The sequence below is a fragment of the Scleropages formosus genome, chromosome 2 (assembly GCF_900964775.1).
Source record: "Scleropages formosus chromosome 2, fSclFor1.1, whole genome shotgun sequence".
Classification (NCBI taxonomy): Eukaryota; Metazoa; Chordata; class Actinopteri; order Osteoglossiformes; family Osteoglossidae; genus Scleropages; species Scleropages formosus.
Genome location: NC_041807.1, coordinates 30,423,945 through 30,441,965, shown reverse-complemented (window position 1 = coordinate 30,441,965; position 18,021 = coordinate 30,423,945). Strand labels below are relative to the sequence as shown.

At 44.2% G+C, this 18,021-nt stretch overlaps 1 protein-coding gene across 4 annotated transcripts in view; it reads left to right on the top strand.

The window, feature by feature from the left end:
• bsna (bassoon presynaptic cytomatrix protein a) overlaps nt 1–18,021 on the top strand; it is a 132,340-nt gene that overhangs the window by 106,480 nt on the left and 7,839 nt on the right. For all 4 annotated transcript variants that reach the window (XM_029247358.1, XM_029247360.1, XM_029247357.1 and 1 more), the window contains 8 exons: nt 260–7,432; nt 8,808–11,109; nt 11,527–12,365; nt 13,458–13,548; nt 14,045–14,173; nt 14,774–14,829; nt 15,770–15,886; nt 16,677–16,795. In XM_029247358.1, the coding sequence (XP_029103191.1) occupies nt 260–7,432; nt 8,808–11,109; nt 11,527–12,365; nt 13,458–13,548; nt 14,045–14,173; nt 14,774–14,814 (10,575 nt within the window). In that variant the 3' untranslated portion in view covers nt 14,815–14,829; nt 15,770–15,886; nt 16,677–16,795. The remainder of the gene's footprint in view (nt 1–259; nt 7,433–8,807; nt 11,110–11,526; nt 12,366–13,457; nt 13,549–14,044; nt 14,174–14,773; nt 14,830–15,769; nt 15,887–16,676; nt 16,796–18,021) is intronic.

Genomic DNA, 18,021 nt, shown 5'->3' with positions numbered 1-18,021 from the left:
TACAAAAATGGTGGTATGTGGCAGTGAGAGACAAAGCACTATGGGATTGATCAAAATAGTATGCATATGGTTTGGCTATGTCAGATAAAGTGGAATATCAGATATCTGAAGATTGGATAAACAAGACTATGCTGTATTATGATTAAGCCTTATTGCTGATATTGGTCAACAAAAAATATTAGACTTGTCATGTGAAGCAAACTTCACTGAAATGGTGCTACACAAGAAAACTATGCCAAATATGTCTGTTTTTTTTTAGGATGCTAACAAATCTAGCACTCAAGATATTTCTCGGAGTCCCCAGAGCCTTAGTGACACCGGCTACTCCTCAGATGGAATCTCCAGCTCCCAAAGTGAGATCACAGGGCTGATCCAAGAAGAGGAGATGAAGCTGAGTGAAAGAGGGCTTGGAGAGAGGAGCCCTCCTAGCCCCTGTGAGATAACAAAGCTGGAGAGTTCCATGCGACCTTTGCTAGAGTCCAAGTCCATCTCTGAGCAGGAGCAGAAGAGAGGACGGGGGCGACACCATCGTGACTCCAGAGACAGTGATGATAAGAAACAGAGGCCTCGATCATTATCCATTACCCCAGAGGCATATGACTCAGATGAGGAGCTGGAAGATATCCTGGAGGAGGATGAAGAACCAGGTGACTGGGAGAACCAACATGAGCTTGATGAAGGACCTGCAGAGTCCTCTGATGACTTCAGCAGTAAACTGCGTCATGACTATGTAGAGGACAGTAGTGAGAGTGGTTTCTCCCCCATACCTGGCCGGTCAAGAAAGATGGAGAACGAAATGACTGACGAAGAGTTCATGAGGAGACAAATCTTGGAAATGAGTGCAGATGAGGATATTAATGATGAAGAAGATGAAGGATACAGTTACCAGAAACCAAAAAAGATGCATAAGCACAGCAGCGATACAGGGAAAGAAAAACGACGGCTAACTCATCATTCCAGCAGCTATGAAGAAGACATAAAAGGTGATGATGGATATCAAGGTGCCGTAGAAGACGGAGAGGAAGATATTATTTCTTCACAAGGAGGGCTGCGCCGTTTCAAGACTATTGAGTTGAACAACACAAGCAGTTACAACCGTGATATGGAGCTCAGCAATGAGAATGACCTTAGCCTAGATCGAGAGCCAGAGCTAGAAATGGAGAGCTTGACTGGCTCTCCAGAGGAGCGCTCAAGAGGTGAATATTCTTCAACTCTACCAGCCACTACTCCGAGCTATACATCAGGCACGTCTCCAACATCTGTCTCGTCCATGGAGGATGATAGTGATAGCAGTCCTAGTCGTAGACAGAGACTCGAGGAAGCAAAGCAGCAAAGAAAAGCTCGTCATCGTTCTCATGGTCCACTCCTGCCAACTATTGAGGACTCATCTGAGGAAGATGAACTGAGAGAAGAAGAAGAACTGCTTAGAGAACAAGAAAAGATGAGAGAAGTAGAGCAGCAGAGAATTCGGAGCACTGCCAGAAAAACTAAAAGGGACAAGGAGGAACTGAGGGCTCAGAGGCGCAGAGAGCGATCCAAGACCCCCCCAAGTAATCTTTCTCCCATCGAGGATGCATCCCCAACAGAGGAACTGAGACAGGCAGCTGAAATGGAGGAGCTTCATCGTTCCTCCTGCTCAGAGTATTCACCCTCTATTGACTCTGAGGCTGAGGGTTATGAAGTGATAGCTTCGAAGCTGTATAAGTCTGGGAGTGAATATAACCTACCGACATTTATGTCGCTGTACTCCCCAACTGAGAAGCCAACTACCACCACTTCCTCTTCAACAAGTAAGCCACTTAAAAGTGCTGAAGAGGTCTATGAGGAAATGATGAGAAAGGCTGAGATGCTGCAGAAACAACAGAAGCAACAAACACAAGTGAGACAAGGCCAGCACTATGACAGTGCTTATCAGCAGGAAGATGTAAGACATGAGCCAGACCATTATGATGATGAATATGATTACAACAACCTTGCGCAGACTGACTACGGAAACAATGTGTCAGAGACTGGAGACATTTACGAGGAGATTCGGCAAACATCTCAAAGCATTACAAAAATGCATCAGTCTTCCACCCATGACTTGCAACAGCAACAAGTTGATGAGATGGAACTAGATGATTCCTACCCAGATAAGCAGCTTTTAGATACAGGTTCAGCATTTGCTAAGCTACTTGAGCAAAACAATGCCCTCTTGACTCCTGGGACTAGTCCAACTCAGCTTTCAGCACCTGTGTCATTTGCCTCCACAGCAACTGAAACCAGTGGAGTACCAGGAAGAGGGATTCCTGATGTCCGTGTGACACAGCATTTTTCAAAAGAAGCACAGAGAGATAAAATCAGAAGCCACACTGGTAAAAACAGTGTTATACCAGCTGTTCCCACCACAATAGCTGCTTATGGGGTTTATAGTAGAGATGCAGTAACTGTTAGTCAGACTGCCGTGAGTCAAACTGTGTCTACAACACAATCTGCAACATACGGCCGCCAAGTAGCTACTGCCTCAAGTGTTTCCAGTAAAATAGCAGAGATTACTCAAGCCTATAGTCAAAGAGACAGTGCTGTAAAGAAAGTTTCTGAGAGCAGAGGCGTTCAAGTCCGAGACTGCGCAGTAGCAACATCCTCTGAACTTGAAAATGAATCTCTGACATCTAGGGTTTATTCTTATTTCAAGGGATCAAGTCCTCCTGTCTCCCCTTCTGACTCTCCTACACAAAGTCCAAAACGCTCTCCATCCAGAATAGGAACAGCTGAGTTCTCCACACAAACATTCAGTAGTGCTATTTCAGTTACTCCAGGTAGTACTGCTGCCACCTCCCCTGTTATAGCACAGGGAACCCAGACACCACACCGAGTTTCACCGCGCCTTTCTAGACAGCAGTCTTCCCAAGATTCTCCTTTTATGGTAATAACATTGGGTTCCGAGCCAAGTAGCCCTAGTAAGCCTGTGACTGTCAACACTGCCACATCTCCTCTTTCCTCACCAACAAAACTGACTCGTCAGCCAACCTTTCACACTTACACTCCAGCAACAACTTCCCCAACATCACCACCATATCATTCACCACAGCACACCATGTATAAAACACAGATAGTGGAAAAAGTAAGTGTTGGCACCAGCATGGTCACCACTGCAAGCAGCTATAGCAGAGGATCGTTGTCCATGGAAAATATATCTCTCTGTAGAATCTCCACAGTTCCTGGCACCTCAAGAGTGGAACAGGGCCAAATGCTTTCAAGTGGCAGTGTGGTTGATCTGAGGACTATGACAAAGCCAACTCCTATCATTATGACAGAACAGGGAATGGACTTAACATCTTTGGCAACAGAGAGTCGTAAATACTCCGTTGGTGTTGATGGGAGCCCTAGCCGTAATTCCACAGCTGTGCAACCTCTCATAATGAACCTAAATACGCAGGAACATCCACATGTTGCAGTTTCAACAGCAACAACAGTAAGTATCACAGTAGCAGCATCTATGTTCATATCACAACCAAAATCACCTGTAATTTATGGTGATCCTCTTCAAAATCGAGTAGATCTTGGTCAGGGAATGGGATCAGCAGTGTGTCTCACTCAAAACAAACCACCGCCCCTTGATCCATCTATCCCAAAGATAGATGCTAAATTAGAAGACTTAAGTATTCAACAACAGCAGCTACTGAAGCAGCAACAAAAGTTGCAGCAGCAGCAACAGCAGCTTGAGCAGCAGTTGCAACAACATCACCAACAGCAGCAGCAGCTTCAGCAGCAACAGGCAGCATCTTTTGCAAGGTTCAACTTAGCTAACCAGGTTCAGCCACTACTTAAGAAAGATTTACTGGTGAGTCAGACTAGCACAACTAAGGCTGTGGTCAGTGCAATACCCAGAGCATCACCTCTTACTGATCAGGTTGCCCCAAGTGCAGTTTCTCCTAGTATGTCTCAAGAAGTCTATGGTGCAGGTGCTTTGGAATTGAAAAATAAGCCCAATGTCATAAATTTATCTTCAGTTAAACCTCAAGTCATGATGGTGCAATTGGACAGTGCCTCACGAGGAGTACCAATGAGTCAGCTGGTTAAATCAGAGGATCCCTCAGATGCCATTGATCTGACTGGCCAGATTAAAGCAGATAGCCAAGTGGCATGCTGTGATGTGGTATATAGACTGCCTTTCAGTGGAAGTTGTACTGGAGGCCCCTTCAGTCAGAAACCAAAGGTGGTGGAGAAAGCTCATACAACGGAGACTTCACAAAGTATCCGTCCTTCTTTGGAGGCTCCTCAGTTTTATGGAAATAAACTGCAAGAATCTGGCCAGGAGAGTCAACGATTTCACGATCAGCTTCCTTTCCCTGGAAGGTTACATTCATCAGTTTCGGATACTAATCTTGCAGAGACTGGACTTCATTACTACCAGCCGAAAAATGATCTAAATGTTCAAGTCTCTGGAGACTTTGCTGTGGATCTAACCACTATGAAGCATGGTTATGAAGGAAGTTACCTTGGTATGGGTATGCAGTATGGATCCTACACAGATTTGCGTCACCAGGGAGATGTAGTTGGTCAGTCCTTACCTATGCGACGTTATGGCTCTATGTCAAACATTAACACAGACTATGCTTATTCTTCACGAGACATCTCTAGCTTCCAGGAAGCAAACTTAGCCCAGTATAGTGCCACTACTGCCAGGGAGATCAGTCGGATGTGTGCTGCTTTGAACTCCATGGACCAGTTTGGTGCAAGGTATGGCAGCAATCCAGAGCTTTTGCAGTACGGCTCTCCAAGGGGAGTGTCTCCTGCTAGCTTACAGCATGGTTTAGCTTCGATAAGAGCTAGTCTGATGTATGGGTCTGATGGAAGGCAGACAACCCACAGTCAAAGTTATGCTAATCTAGCTAATACTAGACAGAATGTACGAGCTTTGTATCCTACTGCAATTAGGGCTCCTGATGGAATGATCTACTCCACTATCAACACCCCTATTGCCTCTACTTTGCCAATCACTACCCAGCCTGCATCTGTGCTACGACCAATGCTTAGAGGAATTTATAGACCTTACCCTACGACTACCATGACTGCTGTACCTTTAGCAAGCCTTACCAGAATGTCTGTCGTAACACCTAGAATGCCTCTGTCCTCGCAAAGGCCTTATCGCTATCCTCCACCAAGTCGTTTTCCAATCTCTCCTGTCCCTACAAGTGCACCAACTACAACAATAGCTCAAGACACTCCTGTCTATCTGGGAAAACCTTCTGTGACCTCTTCTGCGCCCACTACAATGGTAACTGCTGCTCCGCTGCCATCAGCTCAGCCTGTTAGCTACCAGGCTGGACATAGTGCAGCAGCACGCGGCGCACCTTCTACATTAGTGCCATCTGTGCCCACACCTATTGGACCTACAAACCAACAACAGCCACAACCCCATCATTCAGTGCAATTCTCACAGTCACATTTGCCACATATTCCACCTCAGTCTTTACAACAACAGACTCCACCTCAAGTGCAGCCACAAGTTCACCCCCAAATGCAACCACAAATGCAGCCACCTGTTCATCACCAAATGCAAACCCATCCTCACTTGCAAACCCAAGCTCATCCTCAAATGCCTACACAAACTCATCTCCAAATACAACACCAACCTCCATTCCAGTCCCATCCACAAATGCAACCTCAAACTCAGTCCCAGTTGCATGCGGTTCCAACACAGCCACAGACACAGCCACAAGCACACCCTCAAACCAAGCCGCAGTCTCTTTCTCAGACTACACAACCCCCTGGAGTCACTGCCATCAGCAGCAGTAGCAACCCAGAGAAGGAAAAAGAGGAAGAAAGGCTTCGTCGACAGCAGGAGCAGTTGCTACATATAGAACGAGAACGTGTAGAGCTGGAAAAACTGAGACAAATTCGTTTGCAGGAGGAGCTTGAAAGAGAACGTATGGAGCTGCAGCGACACAGGGAAAAAGAGCAAATGTTGGTGCAGCGTGAAATCCAAGAGCTGCAGACTATCAAACAACAGGTCCTGCAGCAACAACAAGCTGAAAGGGAGAGTCAACTGGTAATGCAGAGGGAACAGCTTGCACAACAGAGGCAACAACTAGACCAGATCCAGTCACTACAACAGCAGCTTCAGCAGCAGCTTGAAGAACAGAAAAGGCAGAAAACAGCTGCAGCAGCAGCAGCAGCTGCTGCAGCAGCTGCAGCAGCTGTAACAACAGCCACATCTTCTCAAAGTGGCATACAGGGTGTACCAGTACAAGGAGAAGCTGCTTCTCAGGGATTTTCTGTTGTCTGTGACCAATCTGGTAGGGTAATACAGCAAGATGCACAATCTGAGTTGCAGAGAAGCCATAATGGACAATTTTGGCAACCTTGTGTAGATGGACAGAGTGTCCAGGGATTGATGCCTTCAAGACCACTTCCAAGCTCTGCCTCAGAAATGTCCTTGAGGAATAATGAAGAACTTGTGGAGGCAAGAGCTATGAAGAAAAGAAACTCTATGCCTCGTCTGAGGGATGGATTGGAAGGAAATGATAACCAAGCCTTGATGAAAAGAATTGTAGACAGCAGTGTTCAGACTGATGATGAGGATGGAGAAGAGAGATTCCTAATGTCACGACGGAGGAGGACCAGGCGCAGTGTTGATTGCAGTGTTCAAACTGACGATGAAGACAAGGCAGAGTGGGAGCAGCCAGTTAGACGCAGGCGATCTCGCTTCTCGAAGCACTCTGAATCTACTGCTGAAAGCAAGGTTGACACTTCCAAGATCATGTCATCGAGTATTGCTATTCAGACCATTCGTGACTGCTCGTGCCAAACTGAACCTGAACAATTGGGCAGGGTATCTCCGGCCATCCACATCACTACACCTGATCCTAGGGTTGAAATTGTGCATTACATTTCTGCCCCAGAACGAACACAAAAAGGGGAAAGTCTTGCCTGCCAGACTGAACCAGAATCCCAAGCTCAAGGAGTGGTTGTCCCTCAGCTTGCAGTACCCACCACTATCAGTCCATACTCCACCAATATCCAGCTCGTTGGTTCTGGCACGGTTGATCCGCTCTCTCCGCGACAGCAGGCGATGTCTAAGCTTGAAAGGAGGAAGCCTGATCCTTTGGAGATAAGCTACCAGTCCCACCACCTACACAACGAGTCCCTCTCCAGTCTTGTGCGCCAGGTTCCCAAATCACCTCAGGTCCTGTACTCACCTGTTTCCCCACTTTCTCCTCATCGACTGTTGGAGACTTCTTTCTCCTCCAGCGAGAGACTCAACAAAGCACATGTTACGCCCCAAAAACACTTTACTGCTGAGTCTCCACAACGACAGCAGACTTTGCCCCGACCAATAAAGAGTGTGCAGCGATCAATGTCGGACCCCAAACCTCTCAGTCCCACTTCAGAGGAATCTGCACGTGTCAGACTGTCCTTATACCAGCAACAAGCTCTGCAAAACCAGGTAGGTAACAAGTTTTAAATATTTTAATCATGCTAGTGGGGTAGATAGGGCCATTGCTTTGCAATCTGAATTTTTACTAGCTGAACCCAACTCTTGCTGCAGTACCCTTGGGCAAGGAACTTACCCTGAATTGATGCAGTAAGAATGCGCTGTTATAAAAATGGATAAATCATTGTAAATGGCAGGATTGCAGTGGTCTTTAGCTTATCTTGAAATCATAAGGTTCCAGTGATCAGCTAAATAAATCAGATTATTTTAAAAAAAGTGCAGCTAGCATAGCACTCTTGCCGTACCTACCTGAATAAAAGATAAGTTTACAGATTTTGTTTTCAGTAAAAAGGAAAATATAATTAATTGAAGAATTGCTTAGTGAATGTGGCAACTGTGGCGCTATGGAACGCACATATCAGAGACAACACAGAAGATAGGGATAAAGCAATTTACAGATTTTTCACAAGGGTGCAGTTGTCTCTCACTGATACATACCAAGCTGTCTTTACTATCCGTCAACCTCTAAAAATGCCAAAGGCGATAAAATTGAGCGGGTTGTGAAGAACACCTTCATTATGTTACAGTATATGTACCTCCAATATGACGTTTTACATGAAACAGTAAATTGTCTGAGTACATCACACAGATGTGATTAAGAGATTACCCTTTTTAAACAAGATTTGTGGCAAACAATTTATGTGTGTTGAGGATTTTTTTTTGGATTATTGTAATTTCAGGATGCATCAGCACAGTTTTAACTTTCAAATTTAAGTTACAAGTTTATTTCATTTAAATGTATGACACTCCAGCTTTACCAGCATTATGTTGGCTGTAGATCAGGGTTGCTTCATACTGTGCCTGTAGGCAGAATGTTCATTATTTATTTACTGTCTTTATTTTCCCTATGAGAAATGATTATATATGTAAATTAAGAGGGCTTTGTAAATTCTAGAATTAAGGTTTATTACAATCAAGCATGCATTTGCACATTTATTGTTTATACAATTTTTTAAATATTTTGAAATAGGAAGGACAATCCAATTTAATCAAAAAGTGCAATTTTCAACATATTTTCAAGTCTTTTTGGAAATTTGAAGAAAAATTATTTCCCACAGTTCAGTATCGGAATATTTTTCTGCAGAACAGAGCTCATTAAGTAAAAGAACACATAGAATTTTAATTTTAATTATAGTTCTAGTGTTACTTTCATGCAGCACATCTAAAGGGTTGCAATCTGCAGAGAGTACCATGAAGGCTATATTAGCACATCTGTCAAGATGAATTTGTTAAATAGAAATGGCTTACAAAACTAAATGAAGCTGTAGTTCATTGTGATTCATAAACAGTGCTTGGCCTCTTGACAAACTACATTGCTACTTTCCAGCTTGCTGCCCTACAGCAGAGTTCACTGATGCGGAAAGTGAAGAGGACACTGCCCAGTCCTCCACCAGAGGAGTCCCATCTACCCATTGTCACCCCTGCCCTGTCTCAGATGTATATACCCACTCTGCCTCAAAAGGTGGGGCCCAGACCAGGGCTGGCTGCTAAAGCTGGCCTTCTGAAGGACCTCACACATGAGCTCAAGGTGGTGGAGCAGGAGTCTACCAAACTTCGCAAGCAACAAGCAGAGCTGGAGGAGGAAGAGAAGGAGATTGATGCCAAGCTGCGGCACCTGGAGCTTGGCATCACTCAGCGAAAAGAAACCCTGATGAAAGAGAGGGAAAGAAGAGAGCTTGCCTACATGCGATGCATGGGAGATACCCGAGACTACATGTCAGACAGCGAGCTTAACAATATCCGGATCATAACCAACACCTTTGAGAGCAATGGGCTGCTGACAAGACCAAGCACAGCCCCCCTGAGCCAGTTTACTCCCGATCTGAGCACGGTTCAGTATCCCCCCACCTCTTCCTTTGTCACATATCAGTACCCACAAAGTCAGCCAGCTCCACAGACAACCCCAATCTATCAGCAAACAGGATTCCAGCCTCCACAGTATCCAGTTGTCACACAAGCTCTCCCTCAGCCAACTGCTATGCAGCCCTGCTACCCTACCCCATCGTACCAGGCACATGGGACATTCCCACCTCAAAGCTTCCCCCAAAGCCAGCCCAGTTATCAACCTGATCTGGGCATGCCGCAGAGTCACCTAGGATTTCAGCCTCCTCCTGTTCCACCCCCTTACCCAACACAGACCCTACCATACCCACCACAGACGCCCTATCCTACTGGACAGCCTTTCCAACCTCAAGCAGAGATCCTTACCATTCACCAGAGGCCAAAACAAACTTCCCTTGCTGACTTAGAGCAGAAAATTCCCACAAATTATGAGGTGATCAGCAATCCCCCAGTTGTTGTGACCACCACTGTTCAAGATACTACCTACACATCTACAGCTGTGGGTAGCACATATGGACAATATACTACAACTGTGGCCAGTACTTATGGACAGTATTCCACAACTATGACAAATACATATGGACAATACACCACAACTTTAGCCAGTACTTATGGACAGTACACTACAACTATGGCCAACACTTATGGACAATACAAACCCCCAGAAACTTCATTATCTGATCGGATTCATTCGGCAGAGAGTCCTTCATCTGCCTATACCTCTGAGGGCCTCTATTCTAACCTTGAGCAAAATGTCCCTCGCAATTATGTCATGATAGATGATATCAACGAGTTGACAAAAGAGAACATGGGAACATCATCAGATATACACAAGACTGACATGCTGCAAGCCCACGGACATCCTGCAAGTGGGCGGTACGGGAGCGAGAGCGTCTCTACAAGAGTGAGCTCCTACGGCAGGACTGAGGAGGAGTCTGAGGAAGACCTGTACGACCACCACAGCAGGGGTAAGAGCACCAGCAGCTACCACCAGCGAGGTTCAGACAGTCATGGCCGAATGGGCAACAGCAGTAGCATGGGTGGGGGAAGCTCATATTACTATGATGACTACAAGCACTCCACACGTGGCAGCTCTGGCATGGGAGTGCAGAAGCATTCCTCCAAAAGTCTGGCTCCAGCAGTCGTGTCATCAAAGCGAAGCAAGCACAGAAAGCAGGGCATGGAACAGAAGATCTCCAAATTTTCTCCTATTGAAGAGGCGAAAGATGTTGAATCAGATCTGGCCTCCTATACCATTACCACATCCTCTGGTGGTAGCTGCACTGTTGTATCTAGGGCTAAGAAGCTTCAGGATGAGATCACGTATGGGTTGAAGAAGAACGTCTATGATCAACAGAAATATTACGGAATGTCCCACCGTGAGGCTTTTGAGGAAGACGACCGCATGTACGGCTCAGGAAGATCAAGATCGACCGGCTATGGAATGGACAAGATTTCTGCGAGAGATTCGGGCAACCATAGGAGCAAGTCGTACGAGAGGGACACCATGGATCGCTCTCAGAGGGGTAGTCACAGCCGTGGCAGGCCCTCTATGCGCTCCCAAAACTCAGAGGAGGAGAGCCCGCTCAGCCCCGTGGGGAAGCCCATGGGTGTTGGCCGAGGTTCTGTAGGGCCAGAGCCAGCTGACAGTCGCAATCAGTACGGCTCTAGCCACTCCTTGCCTGATGTGCAGGACCACATGAAGGACCTGCCGAGGAGCCATGTCTACAAACCAGATGATTCTTACATTATAGATGATATGCATTGTGCTGTGTCTGACAGCGAAGGTAATTGGAGCTGAATGCCAAACACTGCCCACCTTAACATCCCCCACCCAAACGAGAAAGTTGCATGCAAGTGTCTTGAGGCAACTAGCTGCTCATGTCTGAACTAAGTATCAATATGAATGCTGTGTTTAACACTGAAACTGCATGTGCCTACACATCAATGTACAAGCATGTTTTGGTCAGCATGACATTTTTCACTGATGTGTGTGGCTTTCAGTGGCTTTCATAACATGCCGTCTTGTGAATTTTTCTGTTGTCTTGATTTGTTTGCTTGTTTGTTTTTTTAATCTGTGGATTTGCATTCTCTGCATGGTGTTAACTGTGGCCTATTTTGTTTTTCCTGCATGGCATCAGTCTGCAAGCTGCTCTCGCCAATGGATTTGGAGATTGACTGTGATCTTTATTTGGTTTCTCAAGCTTATCATTTGGGACAGGAGGAAACAGACTGGTTTGAGAAGCCACGGGAGGCCCGCTCTGATAGGTCTAGACACTACAGCAGTGGGCATTCGTCCTCCCAACGTAGAAACCATGTGAAGCACACGTATCACGACTACGATGAACCTCCTGATGAGGATCTCTGGCCACAAGATGACTACGGTCACCCACGTCATTCTTCATCCCGAGATCACAGGCACCATGGCAGCTCCTCTGGGAGACATTCCTCCTCCTCTCGGCACTCAGAAGAGCCCAGGTCTTCGAGATCCTCCAAAGGACACATGAAGGACCCCTCAATGCGCCACGATTCCCGGCAGATGTCGTCGTCCTCTGGAAAAAGGCCAGACTCTCGGTCTTCACAGGGCTACCACTCCTCGGATTACCGTGACACTTCTGGCCACCATCATTCTGGCCAGAGGTCACAGAAGCAACCGTCATCCTCCCCCCACCATCAGCAGACATCCAGGAAGCAGCAAGATCTACAGTCCCACCCACCGTCTTCAAGACAGCAGGGATCCAGCCAACAGCAACGGTCATCCAGTGGGCCTCCGTCAGGTCGCCAGCCTGCCTCGCAGCAGCAGGACAGTCTTCAGCCTCAAGGGCAGCAGCTGCGCACGCAGCAGCAGCAGCAGCAGCAGCAGCAGCAGCAGCAGCAGCAGCCGCAGCAGCCGCAAACCTCAGCGGCACGACAGCAGCAGCAACCACAACAGCAGCCAGCTGGGACTCCACAGCAGCAGGTCACACAGGCCCCGCAGCTGCAGGCTAAGCCTGGGCAGACTCAGGCACGGCAGCCAACAGCCGGCCCTCAGCCTACCACTGCGGTGAGTGTAGGAAAGCACCTTCTTCTGATAGTGCCTTTATTCCGATGATTTAATAGTACCATCACATTAAAACTAAATGGACTGTAGTTCAAGTGGGACTGCACCAGGAGTTGTTGTACTGCTTTCAGGACTTTCTTTGACTCTTTGTGACCTTTTTGTCATGGATTGCTCAGCTTCAAAACCAAACTTTAAACAGTAATTAGATATGTTACAATTAAAAGACTTAACTAAACCTGATTGTCTTGGGAGAGTTTAAGTAATGAACTTTTCAAGGGTTCAAAAGTGCTTTATCAACGAATACTGTATTGTTTAAGATTTTTTTTTTGTTCTTTCAGTCTGATGAAGAAAACCAAGAGTGTAAGAATGTCATGTTTTCATCTTGGTTAATTAAAATATTTTCTGCCAGCCCTGACTTTTGCAGTTTTCCACTATAAAATGAAGAAGCGGCCACTTGAAGCTGCAGAGTGCAGATCAAGTGAGACGTCTTATCTGTCGTGATCTGATAAGTCAGAGCAGAACTCCCTGCAAAGCGCTGTTTAGATTGCACTCAAATCCAGTTAGCATACTTTATCTTGCTCTGGTGATTAGCTTACTTTCCGACAATAGCCCAATAGCTCTTGGCACAGCCAACTCGCAGCATAGGTGGAATCCAATTTTAATCCCTAAACCTGTTTTTATTAATTGTATGTTGACTTTTAGTAGGATAAACTGTCAATAAATTAATATTCTGCTGAAGTAACAACAGTGGCAGCCTATTAATACTGGCATTTTTGTTTATATCTGTCACTAAACTGATTTTCAGCTAGGCACTGCAGTATATTTTAGTTTTGTGTTTGTTTTTTTGATAAAGTATAACTTATTGGATCAGAAGCTGTATTGATAGATGTATTGATAGATCATTATTGATCTATTTGTATTGATAGATCATTATTGATCTATCTGTACTGATAGATCATTAAAACGCATTATTGTGGTACTTTTCATAAAGTAAGTTGATCTAAAAGAAAGTTGTTTTAAGTTGATCTTACCATGTTCAGTTTACCCATTTGATACTGAACGAACGTTTGTGTTTCATCGCTGTTTTGTGAACAGGTGAAAACTGACACGCTACCTGCTACAGGAATAGGATCGAAGGCAGCAACGCAGCCTGCAAAAACACCTCAGCCCCCACTAACTGGAATAGGTGAGAAGGAGAAGTGGTGACCACCTTACTGTATATTGTTTGGCATATATGCTATGGAGATTGCCCAGCAATCATTTTTGATAACAAAACAGGAATGGCTCAGCTGCTTGTACTCTGTTTTAGGTGAGGTCCATAAGGCTGCATTTGATGAGCAGTGATTATTAACAGTAATCAAACTAGGGAAAATATTAGAGTCTTGCTGTGTAATCCCAAAAGAGACACATATTTGAAAATGGTCCTATGGAAAGCTTCTTTTTGGAAGCAGTTATATTGTGCCCTAGTGTGAAAGAGTCAATATGGAGTCAAGGCCTCCTGCTGTTGTCATATAGCACAAATCATTACTATTAGCTTTCCTTATATATATTTCTGCAGGAAAGTAATTGGCTAAGAAAATGGGTTGAACAGCTAAATTACTAGCATTTTTTTATTTGTAATGGTGGAATACACCCAGGAATTCTCCACTGAGCCACATCACCTGTTCTGCTTCTCCACACAGGGTCCAAAGCTGCCCCGCGGCCTGGGGGAATAGGCAGTGCAGCAGGGCAGTCAACCGGTGATGGCGAGAGCGTCTTCTCCAAAATCCTCCCAGGAGGGGCTGCTGAGCAGGCCGGCAAACTGGGAGAAGGTAAAGAACTAGCAGACCATCGCACTTACCAGCAGTCATTTGTTGGGGTAATAGTTACTGGTTAGAACCACCAAATCTGGACTCAGATGTCACAGCTTTGAATTCAATATCCTGCTGTAATACTCTTGAGTAAGGAACTTACCCTGAAGTTCTCCAGTGAAAACTCTGCTGTTTTAGTAATGGGTAGATCACTGAAAGTAGCTTAATGTTGGAAGCACTGGTTAAATGAATAAATATTAATCTCAAATAGACTGTGTTGGAATTTTTCACAGAGAAATGAAAACAGCTTTTTAACTGAGCGAAACAAAAAATAAAGACAAATGCAATTTAAATAGTTTCAAGTTTCATAGGTAAATAGGTAAATTCCCTTTGGTTATTCATATACAAACTAACACATAGCTTATCCACATAGTTTATCCACTGTATATACTGTATTTTAAAGAAATTCTTGGGTCCACACTCTGTGGTTGATAACAAAATATAGAATGACAAAGGTTATTCCTAAGCTATTTCTTGCCTCAGTCCTTCAAATAAGATGCTTTGACTGCAGATGTATGGCATGCTCTGCTGACCTTTTTTCCTGACCTTTCTTTCAAATAGCTGTATCTGCTTTTGGCAAGAAGTTCACTTCCTTCTGGTGAACTGCCGAGTGAATGGTAAGTCTAATTATCCTTAATGGGATTAGAAGCATGGCATTTGTCCACACCACAAAGGGTTAAAAGGGTTAAGGACCGAGGTCTCTGACCTTATTTATTGAAGAACGTGTAGTCATTTTGTTGCCCCAGTAGGCTTCATGATTTTGCAACATTGCCTGTACATTTCTTTTGTTCTTTTCTTTGCTTTTACAGCACCTGTCAACATTTTTAGTCCACTTTCTGGACAGCATTTTGCACAAGAGATTTTGCGAGCAAGTTTGAGCAGAAAATCATGTGACATGTATTCCCAGGTCTTCTGCAGAGATTGTCTGAGATGCAGCACACATGTTCTTCACTCTTCTGCTAAGTTCCAGTTGTGTACAATTTCTGCCTCAGGTGCCCACGTGTACTCAGGCTTTTCACTTGCACTGTGTAGGACGCATATCATTTTTGTACAGTATGTAACAATATCCCAAGTTTAATCAGGCTGAATTCATTGTCATGAATCATATTTTCAAACAAGGTCACGGCAGTCCAGGAAGAATCCAGTGAAAGGAAATGGATAGAGTATAAGGAGGTATACTAATACAGATTCACGCTAGGGGCAGCACAGAGTTACCAGTTCACATGGACCACATCTATGTGGACAGTGGGAGGATACCCATGCAAATATAAGAACAACTGGAGAACTATAAGCCCTGACACAGGCAGGGCTAGCACTGGACTTGAACCTTCAGCTGTCCAATTATGAGGTGTCTGCATACACCACTCCAACATAACATAAAGTTCTTTCTCATACGAGACTGTTGTGACCCTAATCAATCCTAATTTTTAGTTATTGGAAACTGTCGGATAGGTGCACAGATACAGTATGCTGAGTTGTTACAGTCAGGTAAGCATTAAGAGTATTTTAAGCAACTTTGGAAATGTAGCTCATGGGAATGGAATTGTGTTGTTTCAGGGTTTGCGGAGTCATCTCAGAGGACAACATAAAACTTTGTATTGGAAAAACCTATGGACTTTCCTCATTTTGTGATTAATTTTGTAAGAGCAAGAGCCTGGTAATCTGAGTGCAAAAGTAAGTATTGCAAGTTTTTTGACTTTTAAACATTTCAGGACTTCTTGATTAATATTATAAAACTACACATCCTGATTGAGTACTTAAAGTAATATTTGATATGCTGTATATAGTCACAGAACATATATAGAACATTTGAAATTGTTCTATTTAATGATGGCTATTGCATCAAACTTTTGTGTGGAATACTTTTTTACATTATACTGGAGAAATTCTACAGAATACAATATTTTCTCTTAAAAATGTTGTAACTGGAAAGGTTTAAAAGGGAAACTTTTAGATCCATACTAAACTAATCAAACCTAACCAGTCCTGAAAGCAATAATATCTCATAAACTCTTCACAAAATCCCATGTCTGCTGTATTTCCCTCTTTATCCAGCTCATTTTCTGGTTAGCGGGCATGTCAGCAATGTTTTCTTTGTGGCTTTGGGTGTTGTCCACAATGTAGAACTGAGCATTGCTGAATTTATTCATTTTTAACCATAGTAAATTAAGTGTTACTGTACTTATACCATGTAGAGCTGCAGTGGGTGTCAGCTGCCTATGATGTATAATGTCTTCTAAGTTTTGAAGTTGTTATTTACTGGCCAGTAAAAAATTCTTGGTACACCCAGAAAAGTGACTTAATTTCTGACTAAAGACCTGAAAAAAAACAACCTAGATCAAAGACAGGTAGAAAAGCAAGACACCAGACACCGTTCAAATATCCATCCTTAGTTTAGAACATGGGTATTTTGTAAAGTCAAGCAAAGTGCAGATTTTTCTCTTTTTGTGATTTTAAAATCCAGCTGACCGGATCTGGAATCAACAAAATTCTCATGTAAAGAACAGTCCCTGGAATCAGCACATAACAGAAAAGAAGGTGGAAGAGATGCCACTGTCCTAGTGTTCCAAGGCCATCCACGCCGTGAGTGATACATTCTAGATAACCTGCCTGGGAAAAATGGAAGCAGAGGTAGATTAGGAGTAGATTAGGTGCGTTTGTAATAATTCATTTCTCCTGATGGGATTTGATTTTTGGGGACCTGCAGTTAATCTTTAATTAGGAATCTTTACTAAGGTCCCAGAGGAGAAGACACCCATAAATATTTGTACTCCAGAATCATCTTTCTGCATCCAAATCTCTCCTTCTACTCCACACTGGCTCCAGCATGGAAGGTATCGACACCACATGGGGAACTTGCTTTTGAAATGACTGTTTAAGCAACTATTATGTACCTTGAGGTTAAGAACTTGATAACTTCAGGTTTACCAATATGATCCCCATTATGTGCTGCTGTTGCAGTACCATTGAGCAAGGTAGTTTGCTTGAGTTTCTCCTGTAAAAATACCAAGCTATGTTAGCTGGGGCAGCAAAGTGGCTGTGTTGCACTGATAGCACTGGCGCCTCACATTACCTGTACTGTGTGACTGGACATAGGTTCAAATGCAGCTCTGTCTGTGTGGAGTTTGCATGTTCTTCCAGTGTTTATGTGGGTTTCCTCTGGGTGCTTCAGTCTCCTCCCACACTCCAGAGATGTCTTTGTGGTGAATTGAAGACTCAGAAGTGTATGTGTTACATTATTTTGCTGTACTAATGGGAGGATGACTGTAGGGAGTTAAGTATTGTATACCTAACATTATAAGTTGCCTTGGCCAAAGGCAAATAAACATAATTCCTCACATCCTGTAGTTTGCTTTTGGTAAGTGATGGGGCAGTATGTAGCATAGTGGTTTGAGCTGTTGTCTTGCAATTGAAAGGCCTTGGTTTGAATCCCTGTGTTGTGGATTTGTATGATGGTCAGAGGTCTGTCTTACCTCTTCCCATTAACTACTTTCTGCCTTAGACTATCCAAGGTTTAGTATTTCCCACCACATAGTGAAAATGAGACTGAACATGACACAGTAGAGTGCAAAAGAACCAACACACTTCATCGTGGGAGTCCAGACACATCCAGCCCACCAGGTCTCACACAAGCACTCTCTGCTATTTTACCAACTCCCTCTTCTCCCCTCTCTTCCGCTCATAAACACTTAACATCATGTTACTGATTTTGCACAGTTACACCTGCTCCTGCCATAGTTCTCTAAAGCAAGATATATGCCCTAAAATTGCGCCAGTAAAAATTATTCTGCTGTATGGAGAGGTAAATC